General features: G+C 41.1%; 1 protein-coding gene across 2 annotated transcripts in view; it reads right to left on the reverse strand.

Moving 5' to 3' along the window:
- Positions 1–928: 928 nt before the first annotated feature.
- KLHL14 (kelch like family member 14) overlaps positions 929–20,260 on the reverse strand; it is a 64,776-nt gene continuing 45,444 nt past the window's right edge. For both annotated transcript variants that reach the window (XM_049823742.1, XM_049823750.1), the window contains exons 4-9: positions 16,422–16,511; positions 11,844–11,922; positions 5,245–5,435; positions 4,928–5,086; positions 2,015–2,172; positions 929–1,541 (exon numbers count right to left, since the gene is read on the reverse strand). In XM_049823742.1, the coding sequence (XP_049679699.1) occupies positions 1,401–1,541; positions 2,015–2,172; positions 4,928–5,086; positions 5,245–5,435; positions 11,844–11,922; positions 16,422–16,511 (818 nt within the window). In that variant the 3' untranslated portion in view covers positions 929–1,400. The remainder of the gene's footprint in view (positions 1,542–2,014; positions 2,173–4,927; positions 5,087–5,244; positions 5,436–11,843; positions 11,923–16,421; positions 16,512–20,260) is intronic.

Here is a 20,260-nt window from a genome sequence, read left to right on the forward strand (position 1 = left end):
TATACCAGCGAAGAGGACGGTCCTGAGGGTAATGGATGCAGCATCAGTAAACCACAATGGAAGAATTATGCATATACTTTACTCATGTGTAGATGTCTATGTTAACTGCAAGGTAGTGAAGAATCAGGCTCAGATTTTGTCACTGCTTTTGCAAAGCCAGGACAGAAAGACGTAAGCTTAAAACACAGCCAGCTTGATTTGTGCAAGCAACTATGAATTCATGAAGCCAGTCCTAAATGCTCCTGGTCCCATGTGGTAACATTCCAAATTCACTTTGCAATAAGTAGTTACACAAGCTATAAGGCAGTGGAAAATCTAGCCTCGTATTACTTTAGATCAACAGTAAAAATCTTTCAGAGTACATTTTAAGATCGGCCACACAGGAGTATTTTAACTACTTACCAGTGTCTCTCCAAAACTGTGCACAATCATTTAAGAGTCCAAAGTAATACATTTATAGTTAAATGCAGTCTTTCTGTCTCTGGAGGCAACTAGCATGGATGCTCCTATCTAACAGGTTAGTGAAAAGTAAGTAAGGGTTCTGGTGCTTCGTTAAGTGGTCATAGAAATAACTTACTTTACGAACCCAGAATTTAAGGTGTAGGACCAAATTTCTGTTATAATAATGTGAAAACAGTCATTCCATGTGATTTCAGTGAAATGACTCTGACTTTACACAAGTGTGATTAGAAGAATTTGATCCTAATCCCTAAGCTGCTATTCCAAGAAGTGCTCTGTAAAGCATGGCTTTCATTGTAGCCTGCTTTCGCTGCACTTACACACGGGGACTTTGAAGGCAGAGTGTTATTAGTTGCCAAACTGTGCAAAAACTGAATGATATTTCTTTACCTTTTATAATCTTCTGATGCTGTGTTGCTTGCAGAGCATGTGAAGTAGCTGTAGGTTAGGATTACAGAGGAGGAGACAATTCTGCAATGCAGTGTGAGCTTTTCACTATCTGAATTCTGAAGCATTCATGAAAACAACATCCTCATGACTTCAACACAGATCACATGCAGGTAGATACAATGCACAATACTGATCTTGTCTCTTCAGGCTGTATTTGAACAGTTAGCCTTCATTTTTTTTAAAGTTAAATTTGATGTGAGGAATATCTCTGCAGCAGGAAAAAGTTAAAATCAGTCTGAAATGGCAGTCTGTCAGTATGTAATGTTCGGTGTGTTTTAGCTACTTGCTTCATAAGACACCGGCATCTATCTGAGATGGGACAACACTTGATTTTTGTTTTCTTTCAGTTTGCTCCTAAAGCATAAATACGGAATAAGGGGTCAATTATGGTAGCTTTGTTTTAACAGGAATCCTGTTCTAATAAAATATTTACGTCACCCGTCATTATTGTCCCAAATGCAATCAGTGTTCGTGTCAGTGCTCCTTGACCATCATTTGTTGTACGGTACGCAGGCTGGCAATATGACAGTTGAACAAGCAGGTCCTGCAAGTGGCTCAGCAACATCTCCTTCTAGTTCTGTCCAAGTCCCTTTCTCAGGACTATAGCAAATAGTAGAAGATTTGTAGGCTCCCTGTAGTAGAACAAAAAGACATATTAAATGTGGCTTTGGTAAAACCTAAGTCAAACATTAGCTTTAAAGATGTCTGAAAGTGACTCATGGTTTTGAGCTCTAATTTAGGAGCCCTTCAAGAGGTTTGGTTTTCATATGGGCTGAGCACCCAGCCTCTGCAAATTAGGCTCCTTTACAAGTGCTTTATAAGCAGAGCTATAAACATATAGTCCCATCAATCACTTTTGCCAAATTTCATCTGTTTTTTTATATTACTCCGTGTCAGTGAATATGGTCTAGATAAGAACTCATCTAAATAGAAAAGCACAAAGGTGAAAAAATACTCCACGTTCTCCACAAGTTGAAAACCAAACCAAGACCTGCCCCTGCACCTACTTCATCCCTCATCTCCTCTCTGCCCCATCTGAGTAATATAGACTGGCTGTGAGAACTCAGAAGGAATGGAAGGGTCATTGCAGAAAGCAGGTACACACCATACTCCAGCTGTAGCCTCCGACAAGGTAAATACTGTCGTCAAGAACTGCGCAGCCAGGGCCACTGCGACCCTCCAAAATAGGAGTCTGGAGGATATTCCACTGGTCACCTTTTGGATCATAGCATTCCACAAGCATTACATCAAGATGGGAGAAACCTGGATAAGGGCATTGAGAAAAGAGAATGTGCATTATGACTTACTGTTTTATTATTTGTTTTACTGTTAAATTTACTAAATTACAGCTACAATTACATTATTACAATTACACCATCATTGTTACACTTTCTCCTAGAAAATACTGCCATGTACATTCAAGCCATCTTCTGTAACATTAACGTCTCATTATTTCAGTTCAAATAAATCTGTTGAAAGCTTTTACCATTACTTCTACAGTTTTCTACAAATCACAAGTACATATAAAACCTGAACACATCAGAAGGTAATACTCAGTAATAACCTATCAATGATGCAAGCAGATTCAAGCAATATTCCTCCTCACCTATCGGTGCTAACGCGCGTTTGAACATGTAGGAAAAGACTGTCCTGGCAGCCTTTCTCAAAAGTCAGCAGATCTGATCTATTAAAAAATCAACAGATTAAGTCTTGCTCAGAAACCAGTGTCTAGTGAGCCAAGGTAGAGTTTAGACAACTCATGCCACTTGGTTCCAGAGGGACAAAAAGGTGCTTAGCATGATGGATGTGATGTTCAGGACCAGTTTCAATTTTCAAGCTGATTTAAGGTGTACCCTAAGCACGCAGCTGTGATGTGACAAAGTCTTTAAGGTGTCAGAAAACATAACCAAAAAAAACGGTGGTCCCATCTTTCCGTGACAGACCAAAAAAGGCTCCATGCGCCTGCTGCTTTCTAATCGCCAAAGGGCAGACGGGTGTCAGCTCAAGACTCCCAAGCTGTATCAATTAGTATCAGTCAAGTGAGCGGAGCACAGACATAGAACCCAGGAGTCCTGGTTCCTGCTCCAATATTTAGGCATTTTTCTATCTCAAACTACCTTCTCTATAAGAGCACCGCAGTAAAATTGTGGCTTTCTTAATATGCTGGGATGCCTACTTGACACTACTTTCTTCTCCATCAAGGTATGACAGAAAACAGGAGTTAGATTTTTTGGAAAAGCGCATTTGGTGATATTGGTACTTCACAATGATGCTACTTGTAAGAGTATTATTTATGTCAGGAATGAATCGCTATGATGAAATAATTTTTTGTTGCTGTAAAGTTTTCAAGGGGCCATAGAAAGGCCACCGCAGCATGCCCAGAATCTGTCAAAAGCTCTGTAATGAACTGCGGTACGCACATGACTAGCTGTGATGTGGTAAAATGCACTGCTAACACTAGTATACAGATCCAGCTTCACAAAGGAGGGCTTTGCCATGGAACCCTGCTATTCCCCCCCCGGTGGAGAATTTGTAGCATTTCATCCGCACTTCAGTCCCCTCCCTCCTCCCTTTCCTTGCAGCTCCTCCTTTTGTTTCACTGTACGGAAGAAACCAGTTTTCCAAAAAGCCCTTCTATCAGACAGCCGTGGCTTTCCAGAAGCCTGGATGTTAAATACCTCTCACAACAGTGAGCAATTCATACGTAACAAAAGCACCTAGGGCAACAGTTGTAGAGGCAAAAATGCAATGTTTGTTAGAAGTGCCTTCTTTCCCAGAGGATGGTAGGTGAAACAGGGTGAAAAAAAAAAGCAGAAGGCAGGATGGAAGCAATTCAAGGCTATGCAAACCAAAGCATGTGCGTTAGCTATAGGAGAGCTGTGACATGTTAACTTTTACTTTTGTAGGAGAAAAAGCCAACACTGTGGAGCTCTGCAACCTCTACAAAATTTGCAGGTGCACGTGTGCAGGCAGCTTTTACCCCCTTCACCCTGTCAGGTCCAGTCCAGGAACACCCATCGCAACTGGGGGTGGGAAGCAGAGGCACAACAGCCTTGCACCTGTCTGCAGGGGTTTATGCACCAGTACTATTTACCAGGAAGAATTTACATCTGAGACTTTGTCCGCTACATGCTCCACAAACACTCAGATCTTCAAAAGCAGCATGTGGCTTCAGTCTCACCGGGACTCGGGTGCCAGAGTCACTGAGGCACATGGCCTGGTGTTACTGGCAGTTAACATCACTTTCTCTTTCCCATTACAAACTTCCCTTTTGTTGTGGTGAAGCTTTTTTTTTTTTTAAGCAAGAAATGAGAAAGAAGAAAAAAATGTTAATATGAACTGTCAAATATTGTCATGGGACAAAGGAGCAGGAGCTGTGCTTTTTGTATAAGTAGCTGGATTAAGCAGAATCTCTTTAGCAGTAATAGCAATGGCATGTAGGTATTAAGACAAAAATACCAGATGCCTAAGCAGTAGTTATTTTAATATGAGACCTTTTCAAAAGATGAAAACAAGAGACCTCTAAAAAGAATTATAATTAACAAGCTACATTTAATACTAAAAAGGGATCTAAAGAGCCTAGTCCTAATATTTAATGGCTGGAGGTTTTTTTTCCTCTTAATTAAATCAGAAGCTTGTTTTTGTGTGTTGCTCTGAATAAAGCTCTCTCTAACTGCACATTTTGGAAAATGATTTACAGAGGAAAATATTGCTGATACTTTCGGGTCAAAGAATAATCTGTTTGTTTCATTGAATTCTTGGTAATGACAAATTGTCCATGCCTTTGAGTAATGGAAGCTCCCATTTTTATTATCTAAAGCATTCATTACTCATATTTAATGTACTGTTATAATTTTAAAATAATTTGCATAAAATGTTTTTAAAATTGCTGGCTCAAGTGTCCTGTTAAATTGTGTTGCCTGTTTTTTCCTGTATTTAACAATGACTGTCTAACAAAAATATTCTTTATCAGGAGATGGGGGACACTGAAATGCTTTTTCGCTGTTAAAAATGTGACCTTTCAAATGGTTTCCTCCAATTGCATACAGTCGATCATTCATTACAGCCAAAGTGTGGATTGCTCGCTTTGTGTTCATGTCCTGTTTTCGGGCCCAGACATCCATCACGGGGTCATAGCAGTACAGCCAGGGGACATATTCTCCATTGTGAACACCTCCTGCAAAGCAAATGTACTTCTGTTAATTAATGTAAATAAAGACATTGCGTTGCAGCAGGAATTTAGCTCTATGTTTTTGGGTTCTGGGTTTTTATTTTTTGGTGGTCATTTTAGGTTGTTTTTTTGATATATATTGTTGAACTATAAAAGACACTGGCCTGAAATATATATCTTGCCATTGTGAACGGCTCCTGCATGGGCTGCCAAAGGTTGCGGTAACGAAGACACGTAACGCCACTCGTTTGTCTCTAGATTGTAGCACTCCACGCTGGACAAGTAGCCAGTTTCATTTCTTCCACCGATTACATACAAATTCTTGTCAAGGCGACAGGCATAGAAACTGGCTCTCCTGGAGGACAGGGCAGAACAAAACAAAACAAGCCAACAACAAACCAATTAGCCACGTCAACCCTTTTTTTTTCCTCTCCAGCTGATGCCCCGAACTAAGGTAGCTGCTCCTTCAAATGCTACTTCAGAGAGAAGTGTCCAGGAGCTTCACAGGTCTACAGCTATCCTAAAAATTGTGGCTGCTTGACTAATCAAATACATGCTCCACATCAAATAAATACTTCATTTTTGGTGTCAGAACAATTAAGCACACATAAACCTGGCAGAAAATATCCCTTTTCAAAGCTGTTTGTTGCTTTTTCACACCCGTGAAAGATAAAAAGGTGCTCATTAATGTTTGGGGCATTACCTTGTAAGGGATATAACAACTCAGTAAGACAAAGTGAAAAATGAGGTAGGTAATGTAACAATAATGAATTATCTTGACATTCACTTTCTTTATGGTCCTTCAAGGGTCATTGTTCCCAATTTACTAAGAGAACCACATCATCAAAATTTTTGTTCAATTATCCTTTTTTTTTTCTTCTTTCTGCAGTGCTGCAAATAGAACAACTTTCCTTACACTAGGTACAATATTACATTTCCACCCTTTAACTCAGAAGAGGTCTGCCTCCAACTAACTGAGAAAAGTTTTAGCCACCTGTCCGCTTTCACATGCAACTCAGGTAAGCAAGAAAAGAATTAATTTTTCTGGCCAGGACTGCTAGGTGTATATTAGTTCATCTTCCTCGTGCCTCCAAAATTAACGGTGAGTGCCTGTTGCTGAAGTAAAAACAGAGCAGTAGACAGGTTTGAGAGACCCAGTTTGGTGTAATCCACTTTCGGGGAAAGCTCCCTGGCTTAATCAGCAAGCGGGAAGGTTTGCTAGCGTAGAGGCCTTTAATTTTAAGCTGCAATGATATGAGAAAGAACATTGCAAAAGAGCACAGCTAGGCTAGGATGAAGACCTGTACAAAATATTGAATGACAAGAATTGTCAGCGCCAAAGCTAAAATTTTCTCCTGGGTGAAACCGGAATGGCGCGGGAGCCCACAGACAAGCAGGCAGGTCGGGCATGGCAAGGTCCAGCCCTGACAGCTCCTGCAAAGCAGGCACGCTGGAGTGTGCCTGCAGCTCGCCAAACCCTGCTCCGTGGGCTGACGCAATCCGCTCCGGTTCCTGCCCAGGCACCTGAATTTGAATCTGGGAGCGGCTGTACATTGCGCTCCTGAATCGCACGGTGAATCTTGGGGGCTTGATGGTCACCCGCACCATCGAGGGCTCGATCCCGCAGACAGCTGCAAAGCATTCGGGATGAGCGGTGGTCCACATACAGAGCACACCACCTTGCAATGAACAGCTCTGGTATGTCCCAGCTCCTCCCCGAGCTTCCCTGTAGTCATGCCATGACCAGGTGAGCTAGCAAAGCCTGGTGTGCCATGTCTCTAGCCTGCCATCTGGCCAGCCATGTGTTCAGCAGCATTTCCTTCAGTGAAGGCAGGAATAAGATCTCTCTCCTTTACACAGCTGTCTATTTTCACAAAATCTGTAGTATGCTTTAACATTTTGGAGAAATTTCCCTCTTTGTTAAATGTGGCTGAGGCTGGCTGGTGGTTTATAAGTTGGAGGAGAGGTCAGGCAGACATGAAGATACAGCCATGGAAACAGCAAGTCTGGCTGGGCATTCAGGGAGCAGACCTGACGCAGTGCTGCCTGTTTCTGGCCTTACTTTTTGGATTCGGTGCACACCTGACAGGCCTCCTCACCAGCCAGGGTCACTGAGCACCTCCTGTCTACCTCTTTGCTTTCACCTTGCCTGCACATGGGCAACTTGGACAGCGCGGGCCCGCACCCCTTGTTGAGTGGGAGTGGGACCACCACCACAGGGATAAGGCTACCGAAAAAAAAGATGTGAGCAGGAGGACAGGAATACTGCTAAGTGCCTCCAGCTCAGCTGACGAATTAAATAAGACCATTTAATTTATCTGTCAATGGGCAGATAGAAGCTGATGGCATATATTGCTCTGCATGGTCGGGCAGCAAATTGTGCATCTATGTTTTTACCCTGATTTTCTATGGAAACAAAGCTTATTTGATTACTCTGTACGTGTACCCATGTCTGCTTGAGCGTTGTCTCCTCAACAAAAACCTGCTGGCTGATTTCACTCTAATTTGACAGAGAGGGTATAGGCGTTACAGGCAATCAAGTGCCTATATGCTTCCTGAGAATACGTGACAGCCCAGAGGCAAGACAGCCCGTAGCAGCCCCAAAAGTAGGAAAAGCTGCAGAGGTCACATCTTATTAGACATCAGAGAGCCTGCATGGGCAGGCACTCTTTCTCCAACCCTCCTGTGTCTGGCAGCTGCAAGGCACAAGCCCACAGGGTGCCTGTCGTCGAAGCCTGGGGTGCTCACGCATCCCCTCGTCTGTCCTCTCACACCTCCTCTGACAAACCTGTTAACGAACTGTTCTCAGCATGGTTTTTTTTAGTTCAGGCTTAATAAACAGAGGTAGGTACAACTGGCAGGCATTCTCTTAACTAGGATTTCACTGACATTATCCTCTATGTGTACTCCTGGTTTCATCCACACAGTGTCACTATAAGGAGCAAAAATAAAAGCATCAGCATGCTTCACTCTTCTGCTTGGACGTGAATATTCACTCAGTAGCTCCTGTCACAAACATTTTAAGCTTTCTGGTTTTTTACTTTTCAATGATACAGTGTGTAAGGGGCATGCTGTTAAGTGACGGCTTTTTAAACTGCCGTAAAATATGATTCAGATTAAAATATAATACAGCAATCTTTGCACAACTTTTCCAGCAAAACCAGAAAGACGCTATCCATTCTAATCAGATAACTGGAATGCACCTCAGGATCTGTATATGGACAATAAGACAATTATTTTGTTGTTTTCTTCAGGACTTGCAAGTACTCGACAGTCACTGGTCCCTGAAATGCTTTTCCTTCACATCCCTTCACTCAATAATCAACCCAACTAACTTCTTCTCAAAGTACACACACATAAAAGGGAGGAATTTATTTCCAATTTCCATAGATGATGAATTAATGCCCTGAAACAAGAAATACAACAACCAGTCTGAGGTTTAAAACCACTAATGCTCTTACTGATCATTGCAATATCTGGCCCCGATTTCAGAGTCACTTTTAGACTGTATGGTTTGCCTTTTAAAAACTAAAGTCATCTTAATAAGGGTTAACATCAATATTATTAAAGTCAAAGGCTAAAATAAAATGTGAAATTGTTTTATCTCTTTTTCTGTGTCTTCTTTTATCAGTTCGCTCAGCCTCAGTGAGGACACTGACCTTCACACCTCCACTTGTGCTTCTTCAGGCCCTGGTACAATGCCATGGCTTTTGCTGGTCTTTAAACAAAAACTTTTTACTTGGAATGTAAGAAAAAAGATGTTTTAAATGTTACTGTCCCACACACCTTGTCCAGCTCTGGGCTGAGCTGGCAACATCCAACAGTATTGACTGAGGTGTCCAGCTGAGGCTTATGCCACAAGTTCAGATATGTCTGCTGCAAAGACCACTCCTTTAGCAGGCCTGTTAGTCTAACTGAACTCCTCTCCAAAAAGCATCCCGTTGTTATTGCATTGTCAGGCAGATGTGTATTTCAAAGGCTTATGAGTCATTTGCTGCTTCTCTAAACAACACATGCCTGAAAATAGTACATACTTTTCAATAGCATGTATTTTTGAGATGTTCAAAATGAAAAGAAACCAAACTTGGCTTTAAAGAAAATAAACTGACGGCTCTGAATCCATAACGGGATTAGGCTTTTCTTTATAGTTCATACAGTAAAATCAATCAGATATAGATTTTAGCATATGAGATAAAAGTTTACTCATCAAATATTTCAGACAGATTTTCAACTTGAGAACATACTGCCTGTGAATGAGACCCACATTTACCTGGCAGTCATTCCAAAAGAGCTATTATAGTCTATCCAGCCAATTATTCTCAGACTAAAATTCCTAAGTAGGTTTTGACTTGATGGACCATAATGACTCAGAAAAACCCATTAAACAGTCTGTCTTGTCAATGGTGCCTGCATTATGCCAGCAGAGACAGGGCGTGACCCTGTACTCCTAGGGGGGAAAAAATAGCCTGTTGACTTTAATGGGAACTTCATCTGAGTAAAGAAGGTGGGAAAGGAAACTGCATAAAAGCTCTCTCTTGTTTGTAGGATCTTCTAAAAACTGGGCCAGACCCTACCTCTAAAGGCTGCAACAACTCTGAGGAAGTCATTAGGGATGAGCAAATAAACCATTAAAAACATTTTAGAAAGTGATTTGAAAATCCCCGGTTTCCAACAATAGCCCCAATGTTTAGGAGCCTTTAAAGAAAAATAATGGGCAAGCCTATGAGTTATGTCTCCTGAATGGAAGAGGTGACAATTAACGTTGTCATAGTAAAGCCCCTTGCAGAAGGAACTATGTGTGAGTGGACCATTACATTTAAATAACACTGTAAGGAGCTGAGATGCTAATACATTACAGTTTATTACCGGGCAGCTGCTAAACACTCACAATGCGCAGCAGAGTTTCTGACTCTTGGCTGAAGGCGGCAGCTTCCACCAGAGCACAAGGTAAGTCATATTCTGCACTTGCGATTATAAACTGTATTTCTAGTGAAACGCAACTGACCACTGTGGAGGTGGAAAAACTCCTACTGTCTGCTTTCTCTGACACTCAACTACCTACTTCTGCCTTCTGAGCTTTGTCAGCCAAATAAACGTAACCATTCAGCCAGCCGCACATGCCCCTCAGGAGTTTTGCTTGCAGATACGCAGAGGGACTAATTAGGACACAGATTAGGCTCCACAGAAGAGCGCCAGGTTCCGTACAAACACCAGTCAGCCTCCCGGTTCACTGAGGATGACCTGCACAGCGATGTGCAATCTCACGCACGCCTCCTGTCTCCCCCACGCCAACACCGGAGCTGGCGGTGACTCCGTCCGGGGAGCTGAACCAGAGGGGAAGGCGTCCCTCTGTTTTAAGGTAAATAACCCAGCTGTGAGTTTATCCTACGGGGCTGGCAGGACTGAGGGAGAAGGCTGGGGGCTGCCAAAGCAGGGCCACCTCTTTAGCTAAAGCCTGCTGTTGGACTAGCTCTATTAACAACTATGAAAGAAAAAGGAATTTTAGTAAAGGAGTTTTAAAGGACGATGTTATTAATAAACCCAGAGACTACAATGAACTGTGATGCTCTTTTTTGTCTCTATTTATACGGCTAGATTTATCAGTACACTCAGCTCCAACAGGGAACCTACTCAGATCTGTTCCACTTGCGCTTTTTCATGTACTGGTACTATGCAGTATTTTTTGGTGACAAGCATCGCACATGGGTCTGCATGTGGACTTAGGTCAATCAAACTGAATCCTGAACAAAGGCCCTTCAGAAACTCTACAGACTGACATTTTATCTCTGGAAATTGGAAAAGACAGCCATGTTTCCATGCATCTCGTAATACACACTTTGAATTGCAAGGTTGCACCGAGGTCAATACGTATTATTTATGACTGCCAGACACCTGAACACTGTGGAGAGCCAACAGAAAAAGAGCTGTAATACTGACAACACATGAAATAAGGAAAGTATCTTAGGAAGACACTGTGAGATCTCTCGTACATTGGATCCATGAGCAGATGGGTATTGAAATGAAGGATGGACATTGAATGCTTTTTCATAAAACGTTGTAACTTTGGATCTTCTGCCTTTGAGATTCTTCTTAGGAAACATGCATCATTCAGTTCAGGTTTGGGGGACTTTTTTTCCTGCCAGGGTAGGACTTGTGATCTAGACTTAAGTTTACGCTGTCTTTATGGGTCACTGCTCAAGTCCACATGCACCTCTGCTCTTTGGTACACGTAAGATTAAAACATGTGCTACTCTAATATGCATTAGTTGACAGAAACTTCACTCAAAGACCACCTAGGATTAAGAGTCCTCTGACAAGGGAAGACATGTTCAGGAGAGCTTTTCATGGCTGGCACGGTGAAACAGGATGGAGTCAACATGTGAAGGTTTCAGTTCCCTTTAAGATATCTGACTATAATTACTGCTTGTTTACTGCAAACTCATCATGACACTTCAGTCAGGGAACATGACAGGACACTATGGAGACTTCAGAAAAATCCTTCAGACTGTACTCAGGCAACCAGTAATTGCACAAAGTCCGTGGTTATTTTGCATGAGTTAGCACTGCAGGATTTGGCATGTGGAGTTTTGAATTTGGAAAGTTTAAAAAAATTAGGAGACAAATGGGACGTAACTGCATGTTGCAGTTTTATCTCAGTATTTTCAACGGTTCTGTAGGCCTCCTTACTCCCAGAACTAAGCCAAACTTCAGCTGCTCCTAGGATGATAAAACATATATTGAAAAACATGTAGCAGGTTTTTACCTCTCTTGCATGGGTGGAAGTTGTATCCAGCTGTTAAACCTGGGATCGTATCGGCTAACAAAGTTTGTACTGTGTTTCCCTGTAAAGATAGATTATTTTGACACTCAGCTGTTTGTTTCATGTATTTAACATCATGATTGTAATATATGTTACATATACTTCACAACTTGACAGCTTTTATGAAGGGTTCCCCCTTTTACAACAATGTATGATTATGCTATGTGTACAGTAATAATTCAACAAATGGGGCACTGCAAGGTTTGAATTAGCAATTGCTAGCAGTAAAAGCAGATAGAGATTATTCTTGCTCTCTGTAATAAGATCTTGAAAATGTGTATTTAAATTTACTTATAGATGCTGTGGTACTTTCACAGCCACAATAAATCATAGCACTAAAGAAAATTACTGCCCAAAAGAGGGCATCCCTATGGTATTTTTATGACTAGAGTATTTTGTGTCAGGTAAAAAAAATCAAAGAGAGAACATGTGCTTTTCTTTCTCCTCACATCATCTCTATGTGGAACATGGTAAAAAAACCTTGTGCAAATAACCAGGAGCTGCATAAGCCATCAGCATGGGGTATGCAGTGTTTGCACTAGATGGTTTATTCTACCATGCACTTTCAGTGTAAGTTAGAAGGAATTACACATGTGCATCGAAGGGGGAATACACTCTTAGACTTTTATTTCAAGTGTGTTAGCTAAAATATGAAACATGAGCAATAGACACCAGCTAACTAGCTTATCCCTGCTGTCAAGCCCAAGAACTGTATTCATGTCTTCACGATATTAAGATTTCACCTTATTTTACATGCAGATTGACATCAAAGCAAGAAAACTGAAGCAAGAGAGTGTATGGCAATTTCCTGTAACACCTGAGACTTCAACAGATGAGGATCTTGGAAACAGAAACCTTTGTTTACGTATGTGTGACTAAAAAATTGAATTAGAGGCTTCACAGGCCAGCAGAATAACCCAACTGCGTATGTCACAGTTCTATAAATGGTCGCTGGGTATTCTACAAGGTGAATATTTTTGCATCGGACAAGCCTCTGTAGGATTGGCTCGCTTTGCTTGTTTCATTCCACACTTACTTCAGCATGTGTAAACAGACCATCAAGATTGTAGAGAAGAATAACGATACAGCTAGAATTTATATTCATAATAATTTAAGATCATGTTCTACAAGAAAACAGAGAAAGAAACCATGCTGACCACTCCGTCTGGAAGCAAATTCATTCCCTCGCTATGTCATAAGCATGTTCTATATGAGGAGGGTAAAGCAGAAGACTGATGAATAATGCAGCATTTCCCTTCAAATCCAGTGTGGTGCCTAATGAGGACCAAAGCCCTTTATGCTGAGCACCGCTCAAACACATCTCAAGACACAGGGTGAGATCCCCATTACACTAGGGGCAACTGGTCATTTTGCCACTGTGTTTAGCGAAGTGAGGCTTTGCTCTTGGTCCCTCTCTGAATTCCTTTAAGTCTATACAGACAATTTAGAAAAAGAGGCATTGAGAGCTATAGATTCAATAAATAGTGTAACAATAACAGCAGGCATCTCACTGGCTCTAGGTCTCACTGTTTATGACACTTATTAATCTATTTCTATTTAAAAAAGCAGGATTTCAAAACAATGTAAATATTGATCATAAGCTTGGACTTCTAGTAGGAGGTTTCAATGCTGCTGTATTCACTACATCCTTCAGAGCTACTGGGGACTTCAGTGGTCACTGGTTATATAGCAGCTTTTTAATTGTTGTCATACAAACCTATGATCTGGGGACCCTGGCCTCCTAACATGACACGTGTCATACACATATTCACTACAAATACCATGTGTGTACAAGATTGTATAGCGCAGGGTAGAAAGAGAAGGGTTTAGTGAGCCTAGAGTGGCAGTACAGGATACAAATCTGATCACTTCAGAGGACGGGAGGTGAAATCAAACTAGAACAGGCAGAAAGAAGAGCCACTATGGTGACAGGAGGAACAGAAAGTTTACCTTATGGCAGGAGACAAGAAACTTGGCTTGTGCACCTAGGAAAACAAAAGCTGAAAGGGGATAGGAGTGCTGTTCGTAATACATGAGAGGAACAAATCTCCAGGAGGGGAAAAACCATCAAGATAAAGGCCAACTTTGGCATGAGAACAAGGCGATTTAGACAGTCAAAGAATACATTTTACTGGAAATTACAATAAGGCTCCCAGTCATTTAGAGCAATTGGATTCTGTAAGTGCTTTCCAACAGGAGTAGTGGGGGCTAAAAATCCAACTGCTTTTCAAACGTAGCTTAGAAAATTTACAAAATGGGACTATATGATGCCTGTGATGGCAGGAAAAGGACTTGATGACCTACTTAAGCTGCCTGGTGTAACTGGTTTGACTCCAGTTTAATTTTGGACTTCAGTTTGAATCTATTATTTTGCCTTGCTCATTGGTCAGGAGGTTACACGTTAGGAAGCACCTGTCAACGTAGAGACTGTGACAAGTGATCAGAAATCAGGATTAGCAAATCAAGACAGTGGGACAAAAGGAGGCAGATGCTGCTCTCTGCCTTCTACAGGAAAGTCTCTGCAGCCATGCCAAAAGGTGAAGGGCTCTGAAGGTCATGAAGGTCGGTCTTAAATCCATGCCTGTGTTCTGCAACCTGCTCTCATCAGCGTTTACTCGTGCGGGGATCCCTTGTGACTGGAAAGGCATAGCCATAGGAGGATGTGAAAAAGTGAGAAAAAATGTCTCCCATGCTCTCTAGGTTGTCAGAAAATCACAGGAGCAGCATGGAGTGGGCATGGGCGCTCCTCGGGTCCACCCAGCTTGTCAACAATCTGTCAGTCTGATGGCTAAAGAAACGTATGGTGCTCCTTCCCTTGTCCCCATCTCAAGGATAATTCTTTCCACTGGAAAAACACCTGGCACAGCCTCATTCAAATCAAAAGCCTTGTAATGCTCTGGCAAGACAGTTCCAGCCAGGTCCATCTGAAGGCCCTTCTGTGCTATGAGGATAGCAGACAAGGACCTTTACATAAATTCAAGCGGGTACATGTGAGCAGTTCCCATGTAGCTGCACATTTAGAGCAAAGCAGTTCCAAGAAAGAACTAGCCCAGCAACAGCACAGGATGTAGGTTATGGTTTCAGGTCCATTTTTTGTGACAAGACCCATTTCTCTCAGGGTAAATTTGTAAAGAGATCAGTATTAGCAATGCTCCTACCTCTTTTATTCCTATCTTCTCTACAGAAAAATCACAGCATTGGTATTCACAGAACAAGAAAGCTGTTAGATGTCTTTAGTGAGACCTTACACCTAAGGTACTATCCATCTCACTAACAGCTGTGCTTGACTCCTACCTCAGATGCAGGGTATGTACGCCTTCTAGCATCTCTCCATCACCTTGAGACTCAGTTTCCACATCTTTAAATTGTGGGTAATTACACTTCTTTTCTTTTATCCTTCATGTGACATGGCCATTTAATTATAAACTGTCTGGAACAAGGTCTGCCTCTTATTATCCATATGCCTACCACCAAGCACAACAGGGGCCCTCAGTTGTTGGATGTGGCTGATGGTCCTAATAATAATTGTCTCCCGTAGTAATAATAATAATAATATTAATAATACTCCTCTCCTGTTTAATATTAAGGAGATTCAACATTAGGACTAAAGGGGTCTTCTCTAAGACACTTAGTGTTATTTTTAACTACACCGGAAATATGCTTATAGGGTGGACTGGATTGTTTGTCTCAGGTTTTAGGAAGTGAACAGATGTAACAATTTTCTATAATTTGGTTTAGTGCAGATGCTGAAATGGGGCATTCACAATAAAATATATGCAGTATATGTAATTTCAGCTGGATCCTCTGGTGTTTTAAAGTAAAAATGTGTACCTGCAAGCTGTTTTATGGTTTCTCAGTCATAATTATCTCTGTTACACAGACTGCTACAACTACAACTCTTTCTTCGTGTGCAAGCTTTTTAACAATGTCTTGACAATTTTGTGAATTTTGCAAGGCATGGTATTCTCCTTTTGCTTTGCTCAGAAGCCTGTTAAATTGTTTAATTTCTCTTTGCGGTAAATTTATGAAGTAATCAAATCAAAGAAGGTAGCAGCAGATAATCTATATGAGAAGCTCTTGCACAAGACTAAAAAAAGGACCAGTTTAAGAACCTCAGAGTCTAGATAATTAACACATTAACAACTTTAGCTGCGAGTATCTTGTTTGACAATAGAAAAGAAGCATTCATCTACTGCAATTGCATTATTATATTATGACTGGAAGGAGACTGGAAATGAAGGTTAAAATTCTTAACAGCTGCTGCCTGGTGCATGCACTTGAAAGAGTCTGTTCTGCTGCCTGTGGCATTTCTCAAGGGATGGGAGCTGATGAATGACAGAAATGCTAATGCTAAAGTACCAGATATTTATTACATCAATATCTAAAGTAGCCTTTACTGGATTCAACAATTAGGCTGAGGGTCCTCAAAAGCCCTTGCTAATGACTACATCAGCTGACCTGACAGACAGACAGACAGAGGAAGGCAGATGCTGCCTGTGCCTTTTGATATTCTATACATACCATTAGGGTTCCATTGGTCTTCTCCTCCCAGCACGAACAAGAAGTTTTCCACTTCCACGACACAGTGATGGGCACTGTTATATGGCATAACTGCAAGAAAATCAAGAATTCTTTGTCAGCTCAGGGCACTGATTCCATCAAGTATTTCCAAAGGTACAAAACACAACACTGAGATTACACCTGTATGAAATAATAGGGGAATGCATCACCCCAAGAATGTATGTCCACTGACTTAGCAGCAGACAAAGCCACTTATTAGTAACCTGACACTATTCAATCTTGCAAATAATGAAGGAAAAAAAGCTGGAATTAGGGTCCCTCAGTGCCCCCCCCACCTGCCCAAGTGCCATATATGCTGCTCTAAAAACAACTTGTAAAAGGGGGTGAAGTTGCCTGATATTTCCCTGAAAATAAGCAGATGCTAGGAATCCTAGTATGCTAGGAAACATTAAAAAAACCTCAGCCCAGCTTTGTTCTGCTGGTAATGTTTCCACAAGAAGAGTCAGTATGTTCAGTAGCTTTCTATTACACAGCAATGAACAAGCTGCATTTCCATACAGTTTTAAGTTTTTAAATTAAGGTCCTGCTGATTTAATGCCTTTTCCAAATGTATACGCTTAATTTCCTGTACAATGTCATTAGCAGCAGAATCACACATTTTCTATTCATCTAATCAGGAAGCCCTTTGTTAACAAAGATCAAAACTGTGGCATTAGGTTTGCAATATCCCTTTTTTTTGGAGGTATCGTGATTACTGTGGACCAACTACAGTCGCAATAATCTATTTTTTTAAATTTACATTTTCCACTTCAAATGCTAAGACATAAAAATAAGGATTTAGATATACATAATATGCACATATTATTGCGGTGTGCCATACAGCACTATTGTGATATTATAAGGTAAATGTAAACTTACATAGCATTAGTTATCATACCACATAGAGTAGTTTTGGCCCAGTGACACCAGTAGGAAAAATGATGTCCTTGTTCAGCTCATCATATGGGCACCTTAAATCTAGGTGAGGACAAATGGGGAGGTGATGTGCATGTACAGGCAGGGAACTTATTGCTTGACACGGATCAACAGAGCACTTAGGAAACCAGTGCAGTGGGAAATCAATATGACTCAGGGCCAGCTCTTACTTTGTGCTCTTTTGCCAATGCCAAAAAAAAAAAAAAAAAAAAGAGGCAGCCTATCTCACACTTGGATTATTTTGGGTGATATATCTCTCATTTCATTTGTTTTATTATCTTTTATTTTTCTCCGAATGCAGTTGTGCAGTATAGCATATGCAAATAATAATAAGAAATACGCACAGCTTTGTTATTTAGGACACATTTTCTTAAAGATCAAGTGGGCTCATTTAAGCTTCTTACTGAAGTTTTTGCCAAGGCAATGATGAATAAGTAAGGTATGTTTTTAGTTTCTAGTAAAGGTCGAATATCATTTTCATAGTCTGTGCTCTTACAAGTCATGTAAGTGAAGCAGTTCTTAAATTGGGCAGACAGGTACAGTGAAAGTGCATTAATTAAGGTTATTTGTTACTAGTACACTTTATATAACTGGGAAGTAATCCTACACCAGGTGCTGCATAAGATTTTATACTACCTAGAGATTCCTAGAGTGGGATGAAAGAATGAAAAAGATTTTTGTTATCTTCTTAGCCCCCATATCATATTTATCTCATTCTTTAATCTCAGACATTTTCCTATTTTAAAATGTTGTCTCTCAAAACCGCAGCACTTTCCTTGATTTTGTGGATGCTTGTACTACATAATGAATTTGAGTCTCCCCCAGGAAATTCGCTGTCTTCCTTAGATGCTTTTTAGGACCCCTCCTCTCAAGAAGAGACTACTCAGGATCAGTCTGCAGGGGCTTCAATTCTTACCTAATCCAATGCTTTATTAAGGTTTCCAATTAGGTCCAAGCTAGCGGTTGTACCCTGAACCAGGTTCTTCCATTGGCTGATCTGGAAAGATCTAGCATTTAGTGAAAGAACTGTCTGCAGGCAGCACACATGCATATTTTTCACATGTTGTGTTTTCATTTTTGCAAACACTTTTGTTTATTTATCCTCCATATTGACACAAACAGGGCCAGTAGAGGAAGAAATTATATTTTAAGCTTTTCTGCTGTTCCCATGCATATAAACTACGCAATAAGACTCCCACACTTATGACGATAATTAAACCTTGAAAACTAAGGGCTTAATCCTGGCTCCTACTTAACTTGATGGCAACATTCCCACTGATAGGGGATTGGGCCCAAATGACCCGAACTACCATCCGTAACTCATGGCAAAGCTAAAAGGAAGCTTGTCTTAGAAAGGAGGGTAGTATTTGGGCTTCAGAAGGAAAGGTGACTGCAATAAAACACTGCAGACCTTTACTATGACCTTTGTTTCTCACAGAGCTTTGGGGAAAACTCTGTGCTTGGTCTCATGAATCTGCCCACGGGGCTGGAGGAGTCTGGACAAAACAGGGAGGACGGAGCAACACTGTGGACATCTAAGAGGGAAGGAGTTTGGGCACTGAAATCGTAGAACTGCCAACAGCACAGTCTTTCACCCTGACTATTTTCAGGATCCCCCTCAGAATCATCAGTTATACACAGAAATCAAAACTATTGGCATGAACAATTTTTTTTTACTGCTATAAAACACCCCTTGAAAGCACCAGAAAACCTGTGGTGTAAACTGTAATTCCTTACGAACGCACACCCATATAGGACCTAACTTTTCATAGATACAGTCAAAATTACATGGCAATGAGCATGCTAAATGCAGCTTCTAGTAGGAACAATCTTTTCAAATTCACTGGGCTTGCCAGGGTGTAACAGGAAAATTTGGCCCATCACACGGTCTGGTCAGGCTGCTGCTTTCATTAATTTTATACGAGCCTTTGTCTGCTGTTTTGCTTTAATAATGTGAAAATTTCATCTTCTCATTTTTTTATTTCAACTCAGTGGAACACCTGCCTGCCCCACAAAAAGGGTATTTGAAGAGAAGTTTGTACGCCACGCTCAAACACAGCCCGGTGTGAGTTTTTAGCGTGTCAGTCAGTGAGTTAGAGGGAAAGGGTAAGGAGAAGCTAATCAGGATGAAATGAGATTAAAGGCTGTCTAATTTTACAGCAACTGTGATCCATCAGCCACTGTGAAAGTGACAGTGGAAATGAATGATGGAGACAGACAGGTGGGGCTGTACATTTCACTGATTTATCCTCAAATGCACTGGGCCTTATTTTATTGAGTGAACATGACCGCATTTATCATGACTGTCATCTAAACCCACTTCCCTCCATTTAAAAAGGTCACTTTACTAGGAGGGAGTAGGATAGAGGCACTTTCAAAACAGATTTAAAATTTAATAACACATGTTTATAAAACCCTGTGCAAGAATTCTCAACTTTATTAAAGACCGATTTACAAGGAAGGAGAAAACACTATTAAAAAGAGGAGAAGATGAAAAAAAGCCATGGTCATCTGAGAAACATATTTAGCTACCAAGGTGATAGGTGCCAGAGAATTACGTGAGACGGACAGATATGAACAGATTAGTCAGGAAGCTGGCAGAAACTGCCTCATCTAAGCCACTGCCCCTCACACACACTTCCCAAAGCTCGGGAGGCCCGTGGTTAACAAACTTGTGCTTTCCTGGACCAAGAGCACAAATGAGTCCAAGCAGCCCTACAGAAGACAACACCCCCACCAGCCCCTTCCCACGCAATTTACGTACGACTGGTAGCAGACCCTCGGTAAGGTGGAAGGCAATTTCTCAGGTAGATATGTAACACACAGAGCTTTCTAGGTTAAAACCAAATGGGTGATTTATACTT

Source organism: Accipiter gentilis, chromosome 2 (genome assembly GCF_929443795.1).
Source record: "Accipiter gentilis chromosome 2, bAccGen1.1, whole genome shotgun sequence".
NCBI classification, from domain to species: Eukaryota; Metazoa; Chordata; class Aves; order Accipitriformes; family Accipitridae; genus Astur; species Astur gentilis.